The sequence below is a fragment of the Pristis pectinata genome, chromosome 14, assembly GCF_009764475.1.
Source record: "Pristis pectinata isolate sPriPec2 chromosome 14, sPriPec2.1.pri, whole genome shotgun sequence".
NCBI lineage: Eukaryota > Metazoa > Chordata > Chondrichthyes > Rhinopristiformes > Pristidae > Pristis > Pristis pectinata.
This window is the reverse complement of record NC_067418.1, coordinates 33212744-33236081: the sequence shown is the minus strand read 5'-3', so window position 1 is coordinate 33236081 and position 23338 is coordinate 33212744. Positions and strand designations below refer to the sequence as shown.

The 23338-nt window shown below is 41.1% G+C and overlaps 1 protein-coding gene across 2 annotated transcripts in view; it reads right to left on the bottom strand.

Annotated features, from left to right (window-relative positions):
- Nucleotides 1-22558, bottom strand: part of LOC127577877 (uncharacterized) — a 34288-nt gene extending 11730 nt beyond the window's left edge. The window contains exons 1-3 of one of the 2 annotated variants that reach the window (XM_052029512.1): nt 22505-22558; nt 11316-11415; nt 7320-7403 (exon numbers count right to left, since the gene is read on the bottom strand). In XM_052029512.1, coding sequence (XP_051885472.1) covers nt 7320-7403; nt 11316-11403 — 172 coding nt within the window. In that variant the 5' untranslated portion in view covers nt 11404-11415; nt 22505-22558. Of the gene's footprint in view, nt 1-7319; nt 7404-11315; nt 11416-21526; nt 21589-22504 lie in introns of those variants that run through there. The other variant, XM_052029513.1, reaches the window with a different exon arrangement.
- Nucleotides 22559-23338: the final 780 nt, after the last annotated feature.

Here is a 23338-nt window from a genome sequence, read left to right as displayed (position 1 = left end):
TCTCTACAGTGCAACAGGAACTACAGTTAAAAGGGGCTTCAATGCTATTTGTGTACCTTGGTGTCAGGAAAGGCTGGTGACTTGGATATCTCCTTGTGCAGCCCAGCTGATACTAATGGCAGTGCCTCCTTTATATTTGTTGACCAACAGGCTCCCAGTTGCCAAAGATCAGGTAGCCTGAATTTCACTGTGTGTTTCGATGTACATGTGAATAATAAAGGTATCTTATCTTAAATATTTCCTCTCAGCTGCAGGAAATGCAGGTGATGCTGTGGGAAATATGTTTGGGGGCTTGGGGTAGGAATAGCATAGTCTAAAGGGTTGGTCATAAATTTTAAAGCCCTTTTCAACGTTGTTATTGTTGCATTGTAGAGAAATGCAGCAGGCAATTATAGATGAGATGGACCATGACCTCACGATCTAGCTTGTTGTGACCTCACACGTTATTGCACTGCACTTTCTCTGTAGTTGTGACGCTTTACTCTGTACTGTTATTGTTTTTACCTGTACTACATCAATGAACTCTGTACTGACTCAATGTAACTGCACTTTGTAATGAATTGACCTGTATGATCGGTTTGTAAGACAAGCTTTTCACTGTACCTCAGTACAAGTGACAATAATAAACCAATACCAATGAGAAAGCTCTCTGAAACACCAAAAGGATGCCTGTTGCTGTGACACTGATTAAGGGATATCATTGGCAAGGACACTAAACCAGAAGTAATCAGCAACCAGTGGGAAAGAACTGGGCACAGGCTAGGGAAAGAATCTAATTTGAGGGGTTATAAAAATTGCATTTGAATGCCTAGACTTTCAGGTATAAATTTACTTGCGTGCAAAAACAAGTTCAACAATGGAGATGTGCAGGAGGCCATACCTCTTCATCACTTACTTTGTGACTGTGGTGGAAGGGATGAAGACATCGAGAGTAGATCAATAAACACAGCATCCAAAAAAATAAAGGTGGCTATATCCAAATAATTAACATCATTGCCACTCAATTGACCCCATCTATGCCTGCTTAAACAGACTTCCCCGTGAGGATGCAAGTATTGGTGTCTTTCTTTCTGTAGCCCAGGAATGAAGCTGCTTTCTTCTGTTATGATCTGCCTGGATGTCATACACTATTTCTTTGTTGCATGTGCACAGACTAACATGGCCATAGAGACATCAAATGTGTGATGCACAGAAAGTTATGACAATATTTTGTGCCTGACATGCTCTGGGCATATGCACATCCACAGAACCATGTGAACATTTTGTGATGCACAGGGTGCCAATGATGAATGACACTTATTTTTGTCTACTGAAGGATGACCACAACATTCAGAACCACGTGTCCTGCAAACAGGTATATTTGTGAAAGGAATAGTCAAGTTAGTACCATTCCTTTCACAGGTATAACTATTTACATAAGCAGGAACACACAGCCCAAGGAGGATAAGAAGAGCATGAGCTGCAGTAGGCAGGGAAAACATCCTAGTGTTTATTTTCCCATATTGTATCAGGGGACAATTAATCAGAGTCTAGAGCAGAATAATAGGCAGATCTTCAGAAGACCCAGCTCTGGCCTAAACACAGATGCCAATTTGAAATAGGTAGCATGGACAAGTCTGTTTCTACAAACAGTGGTAATAGAATGGACCCTATTATTAATCTAAATAGCTTGAAGTTTTAGCAGGTTCAAAGCAAAAAAATGTACAAAATTCTTCCACCCAGTGCAAAGCTTTTTGGGCTACAAGAAGGAATTTTATCAAGAACCTAACTGCTAAATGCACAATGAAACTTACTGTGCGCTTTGAGCAGAATGACAAATTTATTCCTGGTCTCCATGCATATGACATGCAGATAAATGATCACACCCAGACACACATGATGATATCAAATGGCATGTAATTGTGTTTTAATGTCTTAAAATCCACTTATGCCAGCTTGGCCAATTTAAGCATCACTTCCAGCCGTACAAGACAGTGAGGCCCACTTCAATCCAGCTTGAGACAGATCAATGTGTAGTTTGATATTAAGGGAATCAAAGGATAAGAGGGTCAGTGCAGGAAGGTGGCACCAAACTAAAAGATCAGCCATAACATTAAACGGGGGTTGAACATCTTATTCCTGCTTCTATTTGTTATATTCTTAACGTGCCCAGTCTGACCAGGTTCATAGGAGTGGAGTCTAGCCCAGGGATCCTCGTATAAGTAAGGGCAAGATCTCAATTTCACTCCCACACCCGCTACCAGTCATGTGCTGCAGGTCCACTTCGGACCCTCCACCACTAGACCCCAGTCCAATTGTGACCTCAAAACTCATCATCTCCCACTAATACCCTGAACTGAGCTCAGGATCCCAAGTGACCCACCCCAGCCATTCCACTCCTATTCTCCTCCGACTCCCTCACCCACCCCCCAAGACTTATGTTGCAATGCACCTTACGTAATCTTCTCTCCACTACAGGCCTCTTTGAACCGCAAACACCTCCCCACCCCCATCCTACAACCCAAAAACTACACATGTGGTGGAGCTTGCAATAGACAAGCTAGAGTGAGAGTTGTCAGTCAAAGATAATCTCTTTTGTGCACAACCCTTTGGGCCCTCATGAACAACCGAATATTGCTGAGGAGTCACTTGCACAAAATAAACATTAACCCCCTTTAATGTGCCTTTTGGGATGCAGAACAATTTTTCACTTGCTCTATAGATGCGCAACGTTCTCCCAGATTTAATGAGAGAATGAATTTATAAACGTTGTTGGATATTGTTGCAGGGACACATCACTGGAAACAAATTAACAACAGGTTTATTAAAAACACTGACAAAGCTGATTTAAGAACCGCAGCCTTATCCATTTCCAGCAAAGTAAGACCATAAACGTTATGAGAAAATTTGTGTAACAGCATGGCTTCAAAATGCAAATACCACACTCGTGACCCCTTCCTGGCCATTTTTCAAGTGGACTATGGAACATATATAAATTAACAATATACAAATTTCTTTAAAAGCCTTTTACAGATCCATGACAAAAAGTTGCAAGAGAAGCTTAAAATGGCTCCAATCCAAGGGAGAGCGTGAAACTAGCCAAGAAGCTGGTTACAAGAGTGATGTTGGTGGGGAGAATTACTGAGTGGATTGCCACTTGCAGGGATTCCTGCTGTTTCCAAATTCATATCAATGACTTCAGAAACTAATGGAAGCTTAAAATTTGCAAACTATACTAACCTAAGGAAGCAGTCAAATCAGAGACAGCCAAGCATGTACAAAATGAATTAGATAAATTGTACAAGTGGTAGACGATAGTGAATTGGAATGAGTATGGTAAATGTGAAGTAATGAGGTAAAAAAAAAGCAAGTGATTTAAAGGTAATTGTAAAACATGTTCAGCTACTGTGTAATAGCAAGGGAAGTGCAGAAGGTTGTTGAGGGAAATGATGGAAGGTCTTGGTGGGGTAGCAAGCAGAAGCACAGACTTCTGCCACAATAACGATTTAAATAAGAGGTTATGGGGCACATACGCACCATGACCCCATAATATTTAGGATGCTTCTATGTACTCCTTCAGAAGCCAGCAAATATGAATTTCTAGGTATGCTCTGGGAATAGCAAACAACTAAATGAATTCTGAACATTATAACCAATCCATATAGAGTACAGTGTAAGGCATGGCAAAGGAGCAAGACATTTGACCCATTATATATGGGTCAGCTCTTTGAAATCGGTTAACAGCTACTCCCATTCCCCTGATCTTTTCCCAGGGTCTGGCAATTGTTTCCCCTTTGAAAGTTACTACTGAGTCCATTTCTGGTACAATTTTGAGCAATACATTTCCAGGTTACAAATTGTTCCTTTCGTCTATGCAGTAAAACTTGGTCAACAACATTTCTGAAATGGAAACAATTCCTTCCTCTTATTGAAACCCTTCATGATTTTGAATGTCTCCATCAAATCTCTACTTGACCTTCCCTGCACATAGGAGAACCCTGACTTTTCCAGTCCCTCCACAGAACTAAATTCCCTCATTCCTGGTTCCATTCTTAAAGATCTCTTCTGTCATAACATCCTTCCTAAGGTGAGTCTGAGGTAAAATTCTGGCTCAAGCCTCAATTTACCATAACCTTCTTGCCTTCATTAACAAAACCAAGGACCCCAACCAATTTTTTTCCCCCCCAGTAATCTTCTCCACCTACAAATATTTGGGTATATGCAGCCCCAGCCTCTATGTTCCAAAGATTGTACCATTTAGTTTACAGAAAATGTCTTCATTTTTCTCAGCAAGCTGCATTGTTTCATATTTCTTTGTTTAACTTCATCTGCCCTTGTCTGCTCACTTCTTCTGTATTTTATCTCCTTCTAAAGCCCATTGTGATCCTTCAGTTTTTACAATAATTTTGTAGTTTTGTATCTCCTGCAATGTACACCCAAGTTCTGATAATAAACACATCAAAAAGAGTTGTGGTCTAGCAGTGGTGGTGGACAATTGTAGGCTTGGCCATTCACTGGCTTCCACCCTAATTCCAACTGCATATCCACACTGCCAGTATCTCTTTCATACCTCAATCTGTAATTTTGTCTGCTACAGGACTTTGGCTAACATCTTCTGAAAATGTAGACATATAAGCAAGCTTCCTTCCCCCCCACTTACTTCATTGAAGAACTCAATGAGGTTGGTTAAATCCAATTTGCATTTTGTTGAATTTGGCTTTCATTTATTAGCCCATAAATTGCCAATTAATTTCGACTCCAATTATTGTCTTCCATACCTCTAGCACCGCTCCCTTATCTGAGGAGGATTGGAACAATTTTCAAGCTTAACATTTTTAATTTTACTTCTCTCAATGATTTGAGAATTATCCAATAAACACCAGATGATTTTTCTGCTTTCAGTGCCAACATCTTTCCTTTCCACGTGCATCTTCTGTAATGTTGCAACCACTTCTCCCTTTACTGCTAAAATGGCAGCAGCCTCTTAAGTGAAGATAAATACAAAAGTACCTCAGGTGCTTCCACAAGGTGATCTTCTGTTGAGCTCTGAATCAGAATCCCTTTTCCTTTACCAATCAATTTATTGTTTATATACTTGGATTTCCTTTTATGTTAGACATTAATATTCATTTTCTCAGTTTGTCTGTTAGTGCTTTTAAAAGATATCTTCATCCTAGTTCTCCACTATATTATGAACCATTTGTACAGCAAGTTTCCTTTAACTTTTCTGTTTTAACCTCCACAGGGTAAAAATTGGTTGAAAGCAAAAGATGCATAAAGTTGTAGTACTCTACAAAGTTAAGCTCCTTCAATTTAAATAGCATAGTGGCACAGCTAATAGAGCTGCTGCCTCATAACTCCAGCAACTGAGCCTGAGATTTCATCCTGACCTCTGGTGCTGAATGCGTGTAATTTTCCCTGGGTGCTCCGTTACCTCCCACATCCCAAACACATGCTGATTGGTAGGTTACTTGGCTAGTGCATTTTGCCCCAAGTGTGTAAGCAGGCAAAGGAATAGCAGATAGAATTTAACTTGGACAAGTGCAAAGGGTTGTATTTTAGTAAGTTACACCAGGGCAGGACCTGCACAGTAAATGGCAGGGCTCTGGAGAGTGTTATAGAGCAGAGAGACCTCAGGGTACAAGCACATAGTTCCCTGAAAGTGGACAGGGTGGTAAAAGCAGCACCTGGCACACTCACCTTCATCAGTCAGGTCACTGAGTACAAGAGTCAGGACATCATATTACAACTGTACAAGTAGTTGGTGAGACCACACGGAGTATTGTGTGCAGTTTTGGTCATTGGGCTATAGAAAAAAATGTCACTGAGCTGGAAAGGATGCAGAAAATTCACCAGGATATTACTGGGACTGGAGGGCTTGAGTTACAAGGAAGGACTGGATAAGCTATGTCTTTTTTCCCCCGGAGCAGGAGGTTGAGGGGTGATCTTATTGAGATATATAAAATCATGAGGGGCATAGAAAGGGTGAATGGTCACAGTCTTTCTCCCAGGGTAGGGGAGTCTAAAACTAGAGGGTATAGGTTTAAGGTGAAGGGGGAAAATTTAAAGGTAACATGAGGGACAAATTTTCTCAGAGGATGGTGGGTGCGTGGAACAAGCTGCCAGAGGAAGTGGTAGAAGTGGGAACAATTGCAACACTTAAAAGGAATTTGGACAGGAACATGGATAGGAAAGGTTTAAGGGATATGGGCCAATGCAGGCAAATGGGACAAGCTGTGCAACTCAGTAGGCATGACAAGTTGGGCCAAAGGGCCTGTTTCTATGCTGTACTGCTCCATGTCTTTATGAATGGTAGAATCTTGGGTGGGGAGGGAGGGCAGGTGATGGGAATTTGGGGTAATAAAATGGGATTAGTGTAAATGGGTGGTTGATAGTTGGGGCTTCTCAGTGGGCTGAAGGGCCTGTTTCCATGTGGAGGATTCTACAACCCAAATAGAACATCTGGAAGTAGGGTTCAATGCCCATATGTGGCTTTCACAATTGTGGGTGAGGACTATATTCTGCCTTATATCTTTAGTCCTCCATGAAGCCTTAGCTTTGTTCCTCCTTCTTATCCACCTGGTGGGATGTGTCTAGTCTGGACCAAAACTCTCTCCTCTTTGAAGGCATCCCATTGTTCAAATTCTTTTTTTCTACTGATTTTTAAGTCCAAACCTCCCAGGCAAGATTCTTTAACTCACTAAAATTAGCCTTCCTCCAATAAGGAAACTTTATACTTGTTTTCAAATCTTGTAGGATATAATTCCCCACCAAGTTACAGTTCTTTAGATGTAACCCAACCAAGAGATTGCATAGCATTTATCATCAAAACAGGGACACTTCACTGAAAGTAGAAAAGAGCCTCAATGTTTTTGTCAAGGTCCATTTATAAGATTGGTTTATGAAGAAAACACTGAGTTTTCAACCTTGAAGGATGGCCACATACAGCAGTACTTGGTACAGGAAATATATCTTCAGACAACAAGATATAGGAACAGATTTAGGCCATTTGGCCCATCGAGTCAAATCCACTAATTTAAAATATTAATTTGAGTTAACTCTTGATAAAATAACAAGGGTCATATTTGAATGAGTAACAGATGTACTTCATACAATAGATGATCATCTTTGGAGCAGCTGTAGAGTGAAGACAAAACCTAGGAACTGTTTAAAAGCATGAGCAGTGGGATTGTGGTAGTATACATACATATTTACACTGCCAGCCCATCTTTTGTGAAATGATATAGATTTGCCCAATACCCTCTGTGCAGTAGTTACCCTCCAAAACAAAGGCTCTCAGTTTCTTTCTAAAGCAACAGTATGTGAGAGAGAATACGAACCTGTACCACGATCTGATCGAGTAATGCAGAATGGTAAACAGTCGTGGATCTTAAGTACTTGTAGGAGGTGCTTAGCTATCATTCCTGAAAAAGGAAGAAGCACTAAAGTTAATAATTGAGTTTGTGATCATTATTTATACTTCTTACTTTAAAATCAGTTGTGTTCAACTTAAACCCCAAACCGCAGCTGTATTTGTTAAGGTTTAACCAGTTTTAGATTCACCTTCTGGTCTGGCGGGAGGAGGGGATGGTGTTTCCACTTTGTTGCCATGCAGTCTGGGTAACACTAACTTGGCTCAGCATAATGCCTGCATGTTAAGCACAGGCTATACTCAATGAGGCCATGCACCTCAGATCTAAATCAGGAATGTATACTCTTGGTGAATAATATTTCACAGTCATGGTATGGTCACTGGGAGACACTGTAGAGGGGAGCTTTGAGTTGCTTCATTCTGAATTGAGGTATATTGAACAAGGAGGCAGCAGTGTGGCCAGAGGACAAATGAGAGAGTGAAAGAAAGTATTGCCTGGAAACTGGCTCATACCTCCAGTGGGCTTTTAACAAGGGCATTAGTGGAAGTCTTCGATCAGAGTAGGCCCATACTGAGAAAGGAAGACCAGCAACAGGCAAAAGGAATATAAATTACAGGAAGATTTGCCCAGCAAAGCAAGATGCTTTATTGTGTTCTTCTTAATTCCACTTATTGACAATGCAGCAATGTAGGGCCATTATTGCACTATTAGAAGTGGATACTTCTCACTATAATAGTGCAATAATATCCCTGTCATTAAATATCATATCAACAAAACACATTAAAGATGATATGCTGGAAACACTTAGCAGCACAGGTAGCATCTGTGGGAAGAGAAATAAGAGTTAACATCTCAGAATAAGACCTTTCTTCGGGATTAGTCAGATCATCCAATCATGGACCTTAAACTTTAACTGTTTCTCTTTCCACAGATGCTGCCTGACCTGCTGAGTGTTTCCAGCATTTTCTGGTTTTCTTTTAATTGGGTTTCCAGCAGTTTTTATTTGCATAACACAAAGGCATCTTGTCACCCTGCCACAGATAAAGATTGATACAAGATAGATTCTGCTGGAAAAGTGCAGGAGCAGTTTGCACAAGGGTACTTATTATAATGTAAGCAATGAATGAAATGCTGTTATATCATTATACTGCATGGATCAATTATGAAATTGTCATGCATCACTCAAAGATAACAGTAATTGTTAACAGTTTATTTATACCTTTTCCTTGTGAGATACATTGGATGTGTTTGTCAAAGCATTACTCAATATTTCAAAAACAGATTTTCTTGTCATTATCATATTCATTTTTTTTAATGAGTTTGCCATGTGAAAATGGCTGCCGTGTTTCCTACAAATCAACAGTGACGACACTTCAGAAGTATCTAATTGTCTGTAAAGCCCCTAGGATGTCATGAAAGGGGCAGCAAAGGTGATACATATGTGTGCTTTTTTTGTTACTGGACCAAGTATATGAAATTTGATCCTCAAAACTATACACCTCGGGACATAAATTCTGATTGGTGGTAGTAATTGGGTAATATGGAAGCCAATTGGGGATCTATTTTGCACTTCTACATCTCTGGCTGAAGTCAGGGTGCTCACAATGAGAGCGCTGGTGTGTGCGCTCTGAATGACCACAAGAATTGGGCAGAGCACTGGTTTGATCAACTGAGAGTGTTAATTGATGCCAACTCTGCCACTTTGGAGCTTAATGTCACAGCTAACATCTTTTACATTCCTATTGTAGAGCACATATTCAACAGGAAGGATTGCCAACCTCAACAGTTTAAAGGGAATCTTCCACAACAATAGACAATGGCTGGGATTCTCCAACCATTTGTTGCTTTCTAACATTGTTGCAGACACATGGCTGTGTTATGCCAGGTGCTGAATGGCTATCTGTTGATTTCTACACAAACCAGTGCTCCTTGGATGCATCAGCAGGAATTTGAATTGCAACACACCATACCCAGGGGAGACAGGGCAAGACACGCTGAAGATCCATTCACTGGACTCAATCAAGCCCATGAGGTCATTCAAATTCTAGCAGCAGAGCTTTTCTGTAGGTGCTCAAATGCCTGGATTGACCCAAATCCCATTACTTTCTGAGCATGTGTCAGGAGGATGGCCTATGCCCCTGTAGATTTAGAACACCCTTCCTCCTAACTACCTCTTCCATTAAGGCTTACACTAATAAATTGTGCTATTTCTTACATCATCTCAGCGTCACATTAGACAGCTGGCAGCATCTTTTCCAGCCATATTGCATCTCTCCTTTAAGAGATGCACACTAACCAGAAGGAATTTACTGGTGCTAACCACTCGCAATATTGATCCATGTTGAAGTGACCACCAATGTATAGCTTGGTCAGTGCTGACTGGGTGCTTCAATCATTATAATTGGCTGGCAGCATAAAGGCATCATGCGGAGCACTGAACAGGCAGGAACTGGGCATCTGATCACTGCACACATTTTTGCGGCTGTTGAATTTACTTCCCTACATCTCCCTTCACAATATAACCAAAATAGCATTATGTTAAGGCAAAATCTTTGGCTGTTTCTCCTTCCACAGATGCTGTCTGACCAGCTTTTGTTCCAGATGTTGAGCATGTGCATTTTCTTTTATTTTTATTATATGAAAATACCTCACCATCTATTATATTAATGCTTTAGTGCAGTTCCTAGTGATTACTTGGAATTGACAGGGTTTTGGTCTTAAAGCTTACTGTTCCATAGATCTAATTCCAAAATGTTTTATTGGAGCACCTAGGCAAAGTCAAAGTGCTCCAAAAAGAAAATTCATTGTCTTTTGATTTTTCTCCTTGCTTTCTTTATTGTGGTCCCTCTGAGTAAGCTCTATTCTCGTGGCTATTCTACAGCAATGTCCAGGAGAAGAAATCCTGGGAATTACACACTTGTTCCTATGGGAGGAAGTCCCTCAAACATGGAAAGGGTGTATCACCCCAGGGGGCCATGGTTTAAAAAAAAGTATCGACACTACTGAATCTATTGACCAGATAACACTAAGAATGTAAAATAATTTTTGCACTATGTTGTTCTTTTTGTATATATATTCTATTATGAATAAAGTTTATTTCTGAAATTTAAAAAATTGTTCCTATGTGGCTCAGTAACTGAGGTCAAGTAGCACCCATCAGGATCTACCAATGAAATGCAGCTAATCGTACGCAAGCTAGGAAGAGAAACTAGAATTTTTCACAGCCTTTTGCTTCCTGATTGTTGAGAAACACTTTTTAAAAAACACCAAGCTTTCCTATGCTTCCCTCACATCTGATATGGACCTCCATCTAAAAGAGGAGGCTTCAGAGCAGGTCATTGGGTATTCTTTATTTTTGAATATAACGTGGCAGAGAAAAACTGAGGGAAAAAAAAGCCTTAAAAATAATACAGATGTATTAATTCTATCCTGAAAGCACCATAATCCGAGTTTTTGACACTGCATCTTATTCAGTTTGATTCTTTGGCCTGCAATAGAGCAGCCCTGACAGGATTATGCAGCTGCTTCACTGCTGACCTCATTAACAGCACAGTAGGATCTTGAACAACCCCACATATTTACGTAGTCAGTATTTAGTCAAATTGAATTCCCCTTTATCCCTGGTACGCTGAGGCAATGCACCCCCAGTGTTGTTCTCAGCTACTCAATCCAAAAGGATTTCTGCCTCTTTCCTCCCTCTGCTGATTTCAGTTGACTCAGCAAGCAGAATCCTTTCTCTTGTCACCTTGAAGCTAAGAAGCTACCAGATATTCCCTTCCCACCACCTACTACTTCCCAACTCAGGAAGTGTCAGGGCTTCATGAAAAGATGGGAGAAATTTGGACCAGTGAAAAATAATTTAAGTCTCGATTTTTAAAATTAGTCCAAAAACTGTATATTATTGACATTTTTATTCAAATTAAGGTTATTCTAATAGCATTCTAGTACATTGAACATCCCTACCTGTGGTCCCATTTTCCTTTGAGTTCAACTTTCTGTCCAGAAGCTTGAGAACGAACAAGTCTTTGTGCCATTTCTCCACTGGTTCCATTGTTTAGACCTCCTGAAATTTCAGAAAGAGGAGAACAAATGTCAGTGATTGGTGAGATATTCACAAGTTTGCTAGCATTCCCAAACACAACTTCTGTTGTTCAAACAGGGAAGTCTGTGGTGATGCCCTTCAACTGATGGTATATCAGGCACCTGACTGGCCAAAAGTAAATCTTCCAAAGCACCACCCAACATTCTACTTGGTGGTTGCTGGGACATTAACTTAATATTCCTTAGATTTAGCTTAACACTGGAGAACATGTGATAATTGTCAAAATATCCTTAAATTGGACAGCTTTGCCTGTAATTCAAAAGACTGTAGACAAAACTTTTCCAGAGTTGTCCCACAGTGCCAGAGCCACAAGAGACTCTTCACTCCAGTTGTTTGCTGGAGAGATGGGAGTAGAGGGAAGCGAGGAGACAGAGGCCACAGCAGGGAGAGGGAGAGGCAGAGGCAGCAGCAGTGGGACATGATGACCAAGGTACCACCATTCATCACGCCTCAGCTCAGTTCCCCCCTCAGAAAATGCCTCAAATGCTTTGATTATAAGCTGCAGGACCAGGCCAGTCACTTGGTGCAATGCAAGTACCAGCTCCAATGCCCCAATAGCTGTAGGGTATTATTTGCAGAAATCAATTAGAGCTCACTGCAACTAATGGCCTAGAGCCAGCTCACTCCCTCGTGGTGAGGCCCTGCAAGTCAAATTCATCAGATGGGTGGGGTGATCAGCATTTATACTGTACTGATCCTGGTTTTGAAATTGGTTGTTGTTAAATTGAATTACTTTAGATTGGGAATGCCTGTTAGGAGGATAAACATGTTATCCAATATGCCCTGCAGGTGAGGGATGTCTTAATTATTTTTTGAATGATCTTCTGAGCAGAAATAAAAAGTGGTAACAGGAAATGTAAAGAAACAAAATGAAACAGGGCAGCAGAGTGGCACAGCAGATAGAGCCGCAGTCTCACAGCACCAGAGACCTGGGTTCAATGCTGACCTTGGGTGCTGTCTGTGTGGAGTTTGCACATTCTCCCCAATGACACCGAGGGCTTCCTCCCACATCCCAAAAATGGTTCATTGGTAGGTAAATTGGTCACTGTAAATATTCCCTAGCATGTAAGCACATGGTAGAATTGGTGGGGGGGGGGGGGGGGGGGATGTGGGAGAAGAAGAGAATGGGTTAGGGTAGGATTTGTATCATAAAAATGGGTGCTTGATGGTCAGCATGGACTTAGTGGGTCAAAGGGCCTGTTTCTGGGCTCTATCTATAATTCTATAAGATCTGTATCGAGAGGAGGGACAACAGGAGAATTACTAATATTGATGTCTGAAAAAGTTAGGCCATTGGTTATTAAATTATTGACTTTAGTATTCAGTCTGGAGGTCTGTAAAATCATGAATCATAAGATGAGATACTGCTTCTCAAATTTACATTAAGCTTCAATGGAACATTGTAGGAGGAATTCAGAGAGGTCAGGGTGGGAGTGAAGTGTGAATTAAAGTGGTAGGCAACTGCAAACTCACCATCATACTTATGGACCAATTAAGGAGTCTTGGAAAATGATTGCCTGCCTCACCAATGCAGAGGAGACCACATCATGAACAGCTAATGTAGTCTGCTAAACTGAAAAAATAAGAAAATCTCTAATTCACCTGGAAAAAAAATACTTGGAGTGAAAACAGAAAATGCTGAAAACATCTGACAGATCAGGCAGCATCTGTTGAAAGAAAAACTGTTACGTTTCAAGTTCAGGACCTTTCATCAGAACTGAGAAGGGGAGAATGACAATTTAGTTTTAAGTAGTGAAATCTTTCACACTTTTTTCCTCTTTCCCATTTCTAAAGGAGGATTCTAGGCCTGAAACGTTAACTGATTCTCTTTCCACAGCTGCTGTCTGGCATGTTGTGCGTTTCCAGCATTTTCTGCTTTTATTTCAGGTTTCCAGCATCTGCAGTTTTTGATTTACAAAACATTTGGGGCCTGGATGGTGTTATGAGAAGGAGGAATTATTTGGCAACCAAGATATGTGGCAGGGTGTTCAGGAGGGAATAATCCCTTCACAATATTGAAAAAGGATGGAGGGAAAATAGGTTTGGTGGTAGAATCATGCAGGAATTGAGTGAAATGATAGATGATCAATTGAATGTGAAGGCTATTGAGGTTGAAAGCGAGGACAAGGGTAATCCTATTGTGATTCAAGTGCAGAAAATGGAACAGAGACAGTCAGGACCACTGTCAACCAAAATAGAGGAAGCTTTCATTGAGGAAACAGGAATACACATGAAAAACACCAGTAAGGAAAATTTCATTGGCACAGAGACAGACTTGAGGAATGGAAAAGGGGCTTTGCAGAGAGCAGAATAGGAGCAAGTGCAGTGAAGTTAGCTGTGAGCCCATGGATTTATGTTGGATACTGACTGATAGCATATCCCCAGAAATACAGATGGAAATGTGATGGAAGGGAAGAGAACAGGGGGAAATTGAGTGAAATGTTCCAGTCTGGATTAACAGCACCAATAATGTCTTCAACACTTATCAGAAAAAGAGAGAGAAGGTAGTTGAATAGGACTGGCAGGTAAGATGTTCTGCATATCCCACAAAAAGAATAGTATAGGCAGGACTTACATAAAAAGACCTTTTATAAAACCATGCTATTCTGTGTCTTCTACAGAAGAAGAAACTAATGGAAGCTAATATATACCCAATGGTTTTCACTTAAGAAAATGGAACTCAGTTGTGATCAAATTTTGTCAAATTATCAGAGCTGTACCCATTTATGTCACTGCTTCCCTTGGTGAACATGTGTTTGCTGCATTGTATCCACTGGTGGATTCTGTTTCTACAGAAACCAAACATTTGCTATGGATATTTGCCAGGTAAGACTTGTACTTTTAGTTGAAAATGGGATGAACGTTGAAGATGAACAGACCAGGCTGTCACCAGATGCTTCTGAATGTTAGCAATACTCAAGAACTATTTAAAAAAACATTAAAGCTTTTACAGCCGACAAAGCCCCCTTCCCAGTTTTACTGCCTGTTGAAGTCGGTTACAGCTGTTTCAGCCGGGGAGCCTACTCAATGGGCTGCTTGAACAGCGGCACTGTTGAAACCTCACTATGGGACTCGAGTTTGTTAAATGTAGGCAGGGAGAGACCATAGGTGTCAATCTTTGGACAGGGAAGTGTGGCCTGGAAGATCTAGTTGGGTTTATTCAGGGAAGTGAAATGTTTAGCACATTAAGATAATGTGAGCTATCAGATCAGTCACGATCTTATTAAATGACAGAGCAAGCTCAAGAGGTCGAGTGGCCTACTGCTGCTCCCAATTCATATGCTTATATGATATGCACAATAAGTGCACAGATGGGGACTCACTTTTATATTGCATTTTATATCCACTTTTATATTGCATTTTATGTCCTATGATCATATTCTTTATCCAGAATTAGTTTGGTTAAATTCAATATAAGCACAGGTAGTAATGACAAAGTACTATACCACAGGCATATATTATACCTTCGTGCTTAAGAAATCAGAATACAGTACATCACATCAGGAACAAAACAAGTGGAAAAAGTCAGATTTACAAAGTGACTTAATTAGGAGTTCCAGTGAAGAACAGTCCTGTGACATTTCTCACAAGTACAACAGAAAACAGCTTCCTGTCTTAGTAATAAATGAATTATGGGTTAATGTTTTCTGATAACTATTTTGGTTCTCTTGTTTCAGTTGGTTTTATGACATAAGCAGATTCCCTCATTGACTCTCGTTTTTCTGATGAGATTGGGGGGGGGGGGGGGGGATAATTGGCCCATTGAGTCAATGCTAACTTTCAGCAATCCTATCAGTCCCATTCCCCCACTTACTTCCCTTCATTCTATTCTGTCACATGTCCATCAACACTACCCTGATTCACCTACCATGTAAGAGTAATTTACAGTAGCCTTCTCAAGAACAATTAGTGTTGGGCACTGTTGGGCTTGCTGGTGATACCCAGCGAACAACAATATTCAGAACAGAAGGAATTTTTTGTTTTTATTTTCAATTACTTTAAACCTCTTCAGTTATTGGTTATGAAAATAACATGGGAAAAAGTTATGAATCATCCAATTGTGTAGTGAAGAATTTGTACGTGTTCTATATGAATTGAGAAAGATTTGCATGGTGAATGGTCATATTTAGTGACAAGTTTTGAGAGTCTGAGTTATGACCATTGAAAGCAGCAAGACTGCAGGTGCTGGGAATCTGGAGCAACACAACATGCCTCTCCCATCACCTCTTACCACTACTGCCCAGGCCCCAAACACCAGACTAATGAACAAGAATGAGCAAGTAAAAGTCCTTTGGTCTATCCAATCTCTCCCACTAGATTGAAATTTTGCATGTTGACTTGAAGCATTAACTTTGTTTCTCTTTCCATGTGTTATCTCTTTGCTGAAGGGTTCCAGCATTCTCTATGTTTGCTTACAACACATTGTGTACATTCTCCATTCACCTAAAATTATTTGATCATCTGGGAGATTGTAATGCCAAATTAAAAACCCAGGCCAATTTTGGCAAAAAAAACGAAGAAAGTTGCTTTTCTGACTCCATGGGTGATCTGTGCATCAGTCAGTCCCAAACTTGCTTCTGTACCAATCCTTTGACAGCAAAGATATTAGCTTTGCCACTAAAATATCACCTGCGGTCAGTTAGCATCCACCACGTTTTGGGGTCCACTATGCATTAGTGAGAGAACCACTTCCTGATAGTTAAGCAAAGTTTAGTCTCATACAGCTTAGAAGTTGTGACACTGGATCTTCCCCAATCTATTTAACTGGACAAACTATCAGTTGGAACACAAATTGTTCTCTTTGCTATTTTATAAACCCAGGCCAATCAATGTCTAGTTGGATGGCCAGAAATGGAACAGGGTCAACCTCAAATACCCTTGCTACAAGAGCAGGTCAGGGGTTGGCTATCCTGCAGTGAATGATTCGCCTCCTGACACCACAAGATCTTTTTTGCCATCTAAAAAGGCACAAGTTAGGAGCATGATGTAATAATCTCCCTTTGCCCTGATGGGTGCAGCATCAGCAACTCTCAAGAAGCTCAATAACCAATTAAGACAAAACCTCCACTTGTTTGCATTCCATCAACCACTGTACACATTCATTACCTGTACCACTGGTGCACAGTGACTGTGATATTTATCATCTACAAAATGGACTGCAGTTACAAAAACCCAGGACTTCTGCCACTCAAAGACAAGGGCAGCAAGCACATGGGAATACACTGCAACTGTAGTTTCACTGCAAATCCCACACCATCCTGTTTTGGAAATACATCTCCAATCCTTCGTCATTGCTGGGTCTAAATCCTGGAACTCCCTATCGTATAGCACTGTGGGAGTACTTTTCACCAGAAGGTCTACAGCAGTTCAAGAAGGTAATTAATTGCTGGCCTTGCTAGCCAGGCCCAGAACTTGAAAATAAATATTAAAAAACCTTTATCAGATCAGCCAAAAGCTTACAGTTCTCCAAAGCATAGCGTTTCAACTGTTTTAGCCTTCTCTGGATAATCCAAGACCCACAGTCCCAACATTGATCCCTGTGAAGCAGCATTGGTAACTGCTCATCACACAGAACACTTGCTCCAATTTAGAATGCCATTATTGCTGTTCATAGCATAACCATCTCTACAGTGTGGTAAGAAAATGATAATTAAAGTATCAGTGTCAATCTTCTGTTCTCCCTTTATCGCCTTGTGGTTCACCTTTGTAATTTCCCCCTCCAATTTCCACACAGTTAGCTTCCTATACTTTTCAATGCACACTCAACACATGGCTTGGGTATAGTACTTGATTTCTCCTGGACATGACATCTCTGGTCTGCCCATTAACTTTAGTATCTCCAGACTTCCAGTATTTCCCCATTTCCTTTACAGCAACAGCTACCAGGAAAGTAGAGCAAGTCCAAGAGGAATGCATGCAAGTTGGATATATTGAGAACAGACCATTTGTCCACCAGTTCAGATTTGTGCCCACAGCAAGCCCTGACTAATTAGATATTTGTGTATGGCTGTCACAATGTTCTTCCTGAGTTAGTGGATATTTTATCAGCCCCTCTTTTACTTCTGAATCAAAAAGAAACCACACAAAAATAGAAATAGGAGTAATTTCCTGCTGGCTTGAATACATTTCAATCAAACAGACCCCCTCCCCCAAAAAAAATCAGCTTTTTGAAAAAACCTAGATACAATTATAATGAATACAAGCATCAGCATTATGTACCAAACCTTATAAATAAATTACTATATTTGTTGGTTGAAATTATACATTCAAGTAGAAAATGGAAGCTGATTTAGAGATTGGACTCAAAAATTATAATGTTTTTATGTTACTGTTTCATGCTTTTGAGTAATTATTTTTGAGCAGCTCAGTCCTAATTCTGACTTCTTTTTCGGTGCCTGCGTCTTCTTTATATTTAATTCTTAACAAAATTATTTTATTGATGTTTATTCTTCTCATTATGATTGTTGATTTAAGATAAATTGTCTGTACCTCTAAGTTTTTGATTGTCTGACAAGCCCTCCAAATGCTCAGCAGGTCAATTGGCATTTATGGAGAGAGAAACAGAATGAAAGTTTCAGGTCAACAACCTTTCTAACCCATTCTCCACAGATGCTGTTTGACCTGCAATCTGTTTTATTTCAGGTTTTGCATACATGCAGTTTTGTATACCTGCAGTTTTGTTTTTTGAACTCTGAAGTCAGTAAGTGGTCCACTTTTAATGCTGATTCATATGAACCTCTCCCAAGCTGCATCTTGAATAGAATTCTATAGATTTGTGCCCCACTGTAGTTATTGGTTTTATAGTTTATATGCAAAGCTATTTGATTCCAGTTATCACACAAAAATATAATGCAATAACCAATATATCAATAAAACTAGGATTACGTGACAAGGAACAACATTTTTTTTCAAACTCACTTTAAAGCAGTGGACTTGGTCAATGTCTTGCATTATGGCCAGTTTGAAGGAGCGGCACTAATACGAGCAGGGAAGGACAGAAGGAAAGAGCAGAGGGCAAATTAAGAGAAGGAGCAAAGGGGAAAAGCAATAAGGTAGGGGAGTAGAGTCTGCAGAGAGAGGCAGCAGTAGCTAGGGAAGGGAAAAACATGGAGCGAGACTGTAAACCATTGAAAATGGTTAGACGGAGGCTTTGAGAATGGTTTGCTTGTCTTACCATTGTACCTGGTTGTAGAATCTTGGAAATTAATTTTTGCGGCAAGTTCCATCATTTGCTACAAAAACTAAATACCTCAGAAGCTGGGACCCTGAAATTACATAGAAAATACTGGAAAGCTCACTTTTTGCAATCGCTGAACTCACTGGTGAATCCAAAAGGTTGAAGTGTGCGTGGTCGAAGGTGGTACTATTCCGAGCTTTTGCTAAATTTCAATGAAACAATGCAGGAAACCGAGGACAGAGAGAAGGATGGAGAAACAAAGGGACAACTGGCTGGATGCTCAAGTCACATTTACACGTAAATGAAGATGTTCCATAAGACAATCATCCAATCTGCATTTGTTCTGTCTAGTACAGAGATGACCACATCACGGAGAGTGAGCAAGTCTGTTTCTAATTCACTATTCTATATCCTTCATTTACACTCACCCTGAACAAGTTTTGTTTCCTTTATTGTTTGAGTACCATACCTTTTTGCCTTGCATAATAACATCTATTTTCTCTGGCATTCTATGCTATCATGGATATTAACTTCTGTCCTCTCCCCTCATTTCACAAGTATTTATCTTTTGTCAGTTTTGATGAAAAGTTATAAACATGAAATGTTAGTTTCTATCTGACCTGCTGACCATTTCCAATAAAATTAAATTCTAAATTCAAACTAATGTTATTCGATCCCCCAAAAAATCCTGAACCCAACTTCATTACTTTTGTTTTGAAACCACAGATGCCACAGCACAATTCACCAACAGGTTTAGATGCAACACCATCTTGCATTCCTGTGCATGGCAGATTACTGTACTACTTTCCCACTGAAAAGCATGCCAACATGTTATTCATACTCTACTCTGAGTGTAAATGAAACATCACTGGCCCAGTCAGACCTGTCTTAGTGTTACACAAGATGCAGAAGCAGGAGTAGGACATTCACCCCCACATTCTTGCTCAACTATTCAGTGAAATCATGGCTGATCTTTTATCTCAGAGTCACTTTCCTGCAATAACCCTCACATCTGTTGATTCCCTTAAAATCTATTGATCTCTGCCTTCAATAAGCTCACAGACAGAGCATCTTGGATAGAGAATTCCAAAGATACACTACCACCTGGATGAAGAAGTCTTTCCTGATATCTTTTCTGAATGGATGTCCCATTATTTTGGGATTGTGACCCCTGGTACTAGACACTCCAGCAAAGTCACTTTCAACTCAGCATCTACTGTGTCAAACCTCTTAAAACTATTGACTCCTCCAATGGGAGGACCTGTGACTCAGAAGGTAAAGCTCTTGCTCTAGAGTCAATAAGCTGTGGATTCAAGTACTACTCTGGACTTAGCACAAGAAGAAAAAATAATACTTTATGATGCTGTGGTTTCTCTCTTTATCACCTTTTTTCCTTGCCACTACTGCACTTTTCTCCCCATAATGCAAGAACATAAGAAGCTGCAGAGTAGTGAACCCTGCCCGATACATCACGAGCACAATTCTCCCCACCATCAGCAGTATCTACAGGAGGCGCTGCCTCAAGAAGGCAACATCCATCATCAAAGATCCCCACCACGCCATCTTGACTTTGATGCTAGTTATCTGACCAAGGTTACTGGTGAAATCCAATGCTGGAAAAGGACAGTGGATGACTAATGAGATTAGAATGGATCTCAGCAGCTTCAGGATGGAAGGTGGCAATGTTATCTATATGGAAGACAGTGATCCATGTAATGGAGGAGACATGGCTCTGGGCAGGAAAGCTGCACTGTCATCCCTGGGGCAATACTCTAGCAGAGTAATGAATTAACCAGAGTGTAATCAATTTTATCTTGAACACTTATAGCACACAACTACTTTTCCAGCTGTCTGTGAGCTCATCTCTTGTCCAGAGATATGGCAAATTACTGGTACCACATTATCCACCGATGGTCTTGGTGATAGCTGTTACTGGTATTGGTTTATTACTGTCGCTTGTACCAAGGTACAGCGAAAAACTTGTCTTGCATACCGATCGTACAGGTCAATTCATTACACAGTGCAGTTACACTGAGTTAGCACAGAGTGCATTGAGGTAGTATCTTTCGGATGCCAAGAATGAATTCGTATTGCTGAGAGCTAATGTACAGACCACTTTCACTGCCACTCAGAATTACCTTTGGTGTTAGTATATCCGGGGATTGGAATGCACCAGAATTCAGAGTGTAAGAAAAGCCGTCTTCCACGTGGTCTTGGCTGAGGTCTGCTTTACCTGGGTTAACCACAGTAGCAGTGAATCCTGAAGACACTGCTTAAACCTTAAAATCTCCCGACTACGTCCCTCAAAGTATCTTGCAAAGAGGGACTCGATGGCTCCACTTAAAGACTCCTTTAAGTGAGGTAACTTTCAAGAGCCTGCACGGAAACTACATCCCCGGCGAAATTCGAACCAATTAAAGACACCGCCATTGCCTGCACTGCCTCGAAACAACACCTCAACATTTATCTTGTAGGTCCGCCGGACGCACTGAGAGTCTGCCATTCAACGGTGGATCTTGTAACCCGGTGGAATTCACATCATCCAAAAGGCACGGCTGCAGGAGAACCCAAGTGCTTTGTTGTTCGTGCGTACAGACAAAGTCACGCTAGATTATGGCAAAACAGTCTCATCCAGAGCCAACAAACACTTCGGGTTAGCCCCAGTGCGCACACGGCAGCTCCGGGCCAGCCCCACCGCTTGTGTGTGACCGGAATGCCAAGCCTCATTAGCGTCTCGCAGTTGACTCTGGAAGCAAACTCGCCAATGTCCCAATAAACCTTATTAACGGGAGATCACGCCCGATGGTGCATTCGATCGGAACAACAGGCCACTCACTCACTCTGAGCGGTATGCCGTTGTTACAAAGCGGATCTCTTGTCCCCGCCCTCACTTACCCCGCTCTGCCACAAGAAGCAAGCTCCATGGTGAGCAGCCCGCACAGCCCCGCACGTTACCTCCGACCAAGCTCCCCGCGTCTCCTGGACCATCCCCGCCGTTGTTGTGGTTCTCCTGCTGCCGATCGGTGGGGGTCGCGGGTCCGGGCGCCCTGGCGCCTGAGATACAAATCACAGCACTGCCTTCATTTAAGGTGCGTTCAATTCTCCAGAGATGCCCGTCCTGTTACACTAAAACCTAGCGGGGCTCCTTATCTTGATGCGTTTTTTAAAAAAAAACACACGTCGCCCAATTAGATATGCCCGCCTTCGGAGCAAATTGTAAATTTAAAAATACCCAAGAGTTCCCCCCCCCCCCCCTCCGCTTTACCAATGGGCTGTATCAGAAAAATAAACAGGAACGGTGCCCAAGATGATCTTGGGACGTCCCAAAGCGCCTAAAAGATAATGAATTACTTTTGAAGCACTGCAAAATAAGAAACGCATCTCTCTAGTCAATTTAAATTAATGCTCAGAACTGCAACAGTATACATTCGCACACATCAACATACCATAACTAAATGATTCCATTTACAGCTCGGTTATTTGCCCTTTGGTGTTATTCCGCTCGTTCCTGGTGACCAGGGTTAATGTGATAATTTCCTGGATTTCCCTCTATGCTTTGCCACTGTCGATTCATCCACGCACCGTGCATTTGATTTATTTGCAGAAAACAGATTATCAAAATAGGTCTGGGTTCTTCACGAATCCAACCCGCAGACCCAACCGCACGGAGCAATCCGGTATCAATTGCATTTTAAAATCAGGTAATAAAAATCATTAAATCGAATTTAAAATAATGCAGCATCCTACCTTGCATTTTGCAGTTAGTATTTAAAAATACTACACAGATTGCTTACGTTAAAATTAATTTGACAACAGGGTCATATACTAGCTGCAGAGAAGCGTTGTGTAAACAGACTTTATAGCTATCCCCACCTGGTAGAGATCTGGAGTTTGGTAATAATATAATTAGCCATCCACCAGTGTCACGACGCACCAATCTCTTCCATCTGTCCCTTCTGAAAGGCTGTCGTCGACCCCCTCATTGAAAACTCCGACTCATAATCTACCGAGATTGAACAATTGGGATGCCGCCTTGCTGCCATTGGCTAGTTTTCCTTGGATACAGTAGTGTAATTTCAACACGTAATTGACGAAATCCTGAGAGACCCGAATTAGGTGCTTCTCGGAAGGCTGGCTGCCAAAACCAGTCATTAGGAAGCCAAATAAGGGTAATCCTCAAACGCCAACTCACCCCCACCACCCACACACACGGAAAACTGAAAGGCACGCCAGAGAGCTGAACATCACACCATGGTGTAAACTCTTACAGTGTTGTAAATTCTTGCAGTCGACAGGGTCTATTGTTCAAATGCATTTCTGACGTTCTAAACTGAACCTAATCTTTGTGTAGTCATTGTGGCTTTAAGATTGCGCCATAATGATAGGAAATGGAACCTGGATGATCTACCCGGGGTAATCCAGGAATGTGACACACCAGAGATACTCTGCAAAGTCCCTCTTCTTTGGAAGTCCTTGAACATGCTTCTGCAACCCAAATCAAAACATATCTGTCCCACAGCTCCATGCTTCAAACTAACTTCCATTCCTCTTTTGGTACTGAACGGTCACTTATCAATGGTCACAACTGAGAGCCCGCTATTTCTCCTCATGGTTCTCAACCGACTTGCAGCTCTTGATACCATGCTGTCCTCCTCTGATGCCTTTCCGCCAGTAAGGTGGAGTTTGGATTCCTGTTTCCCCAAGTAT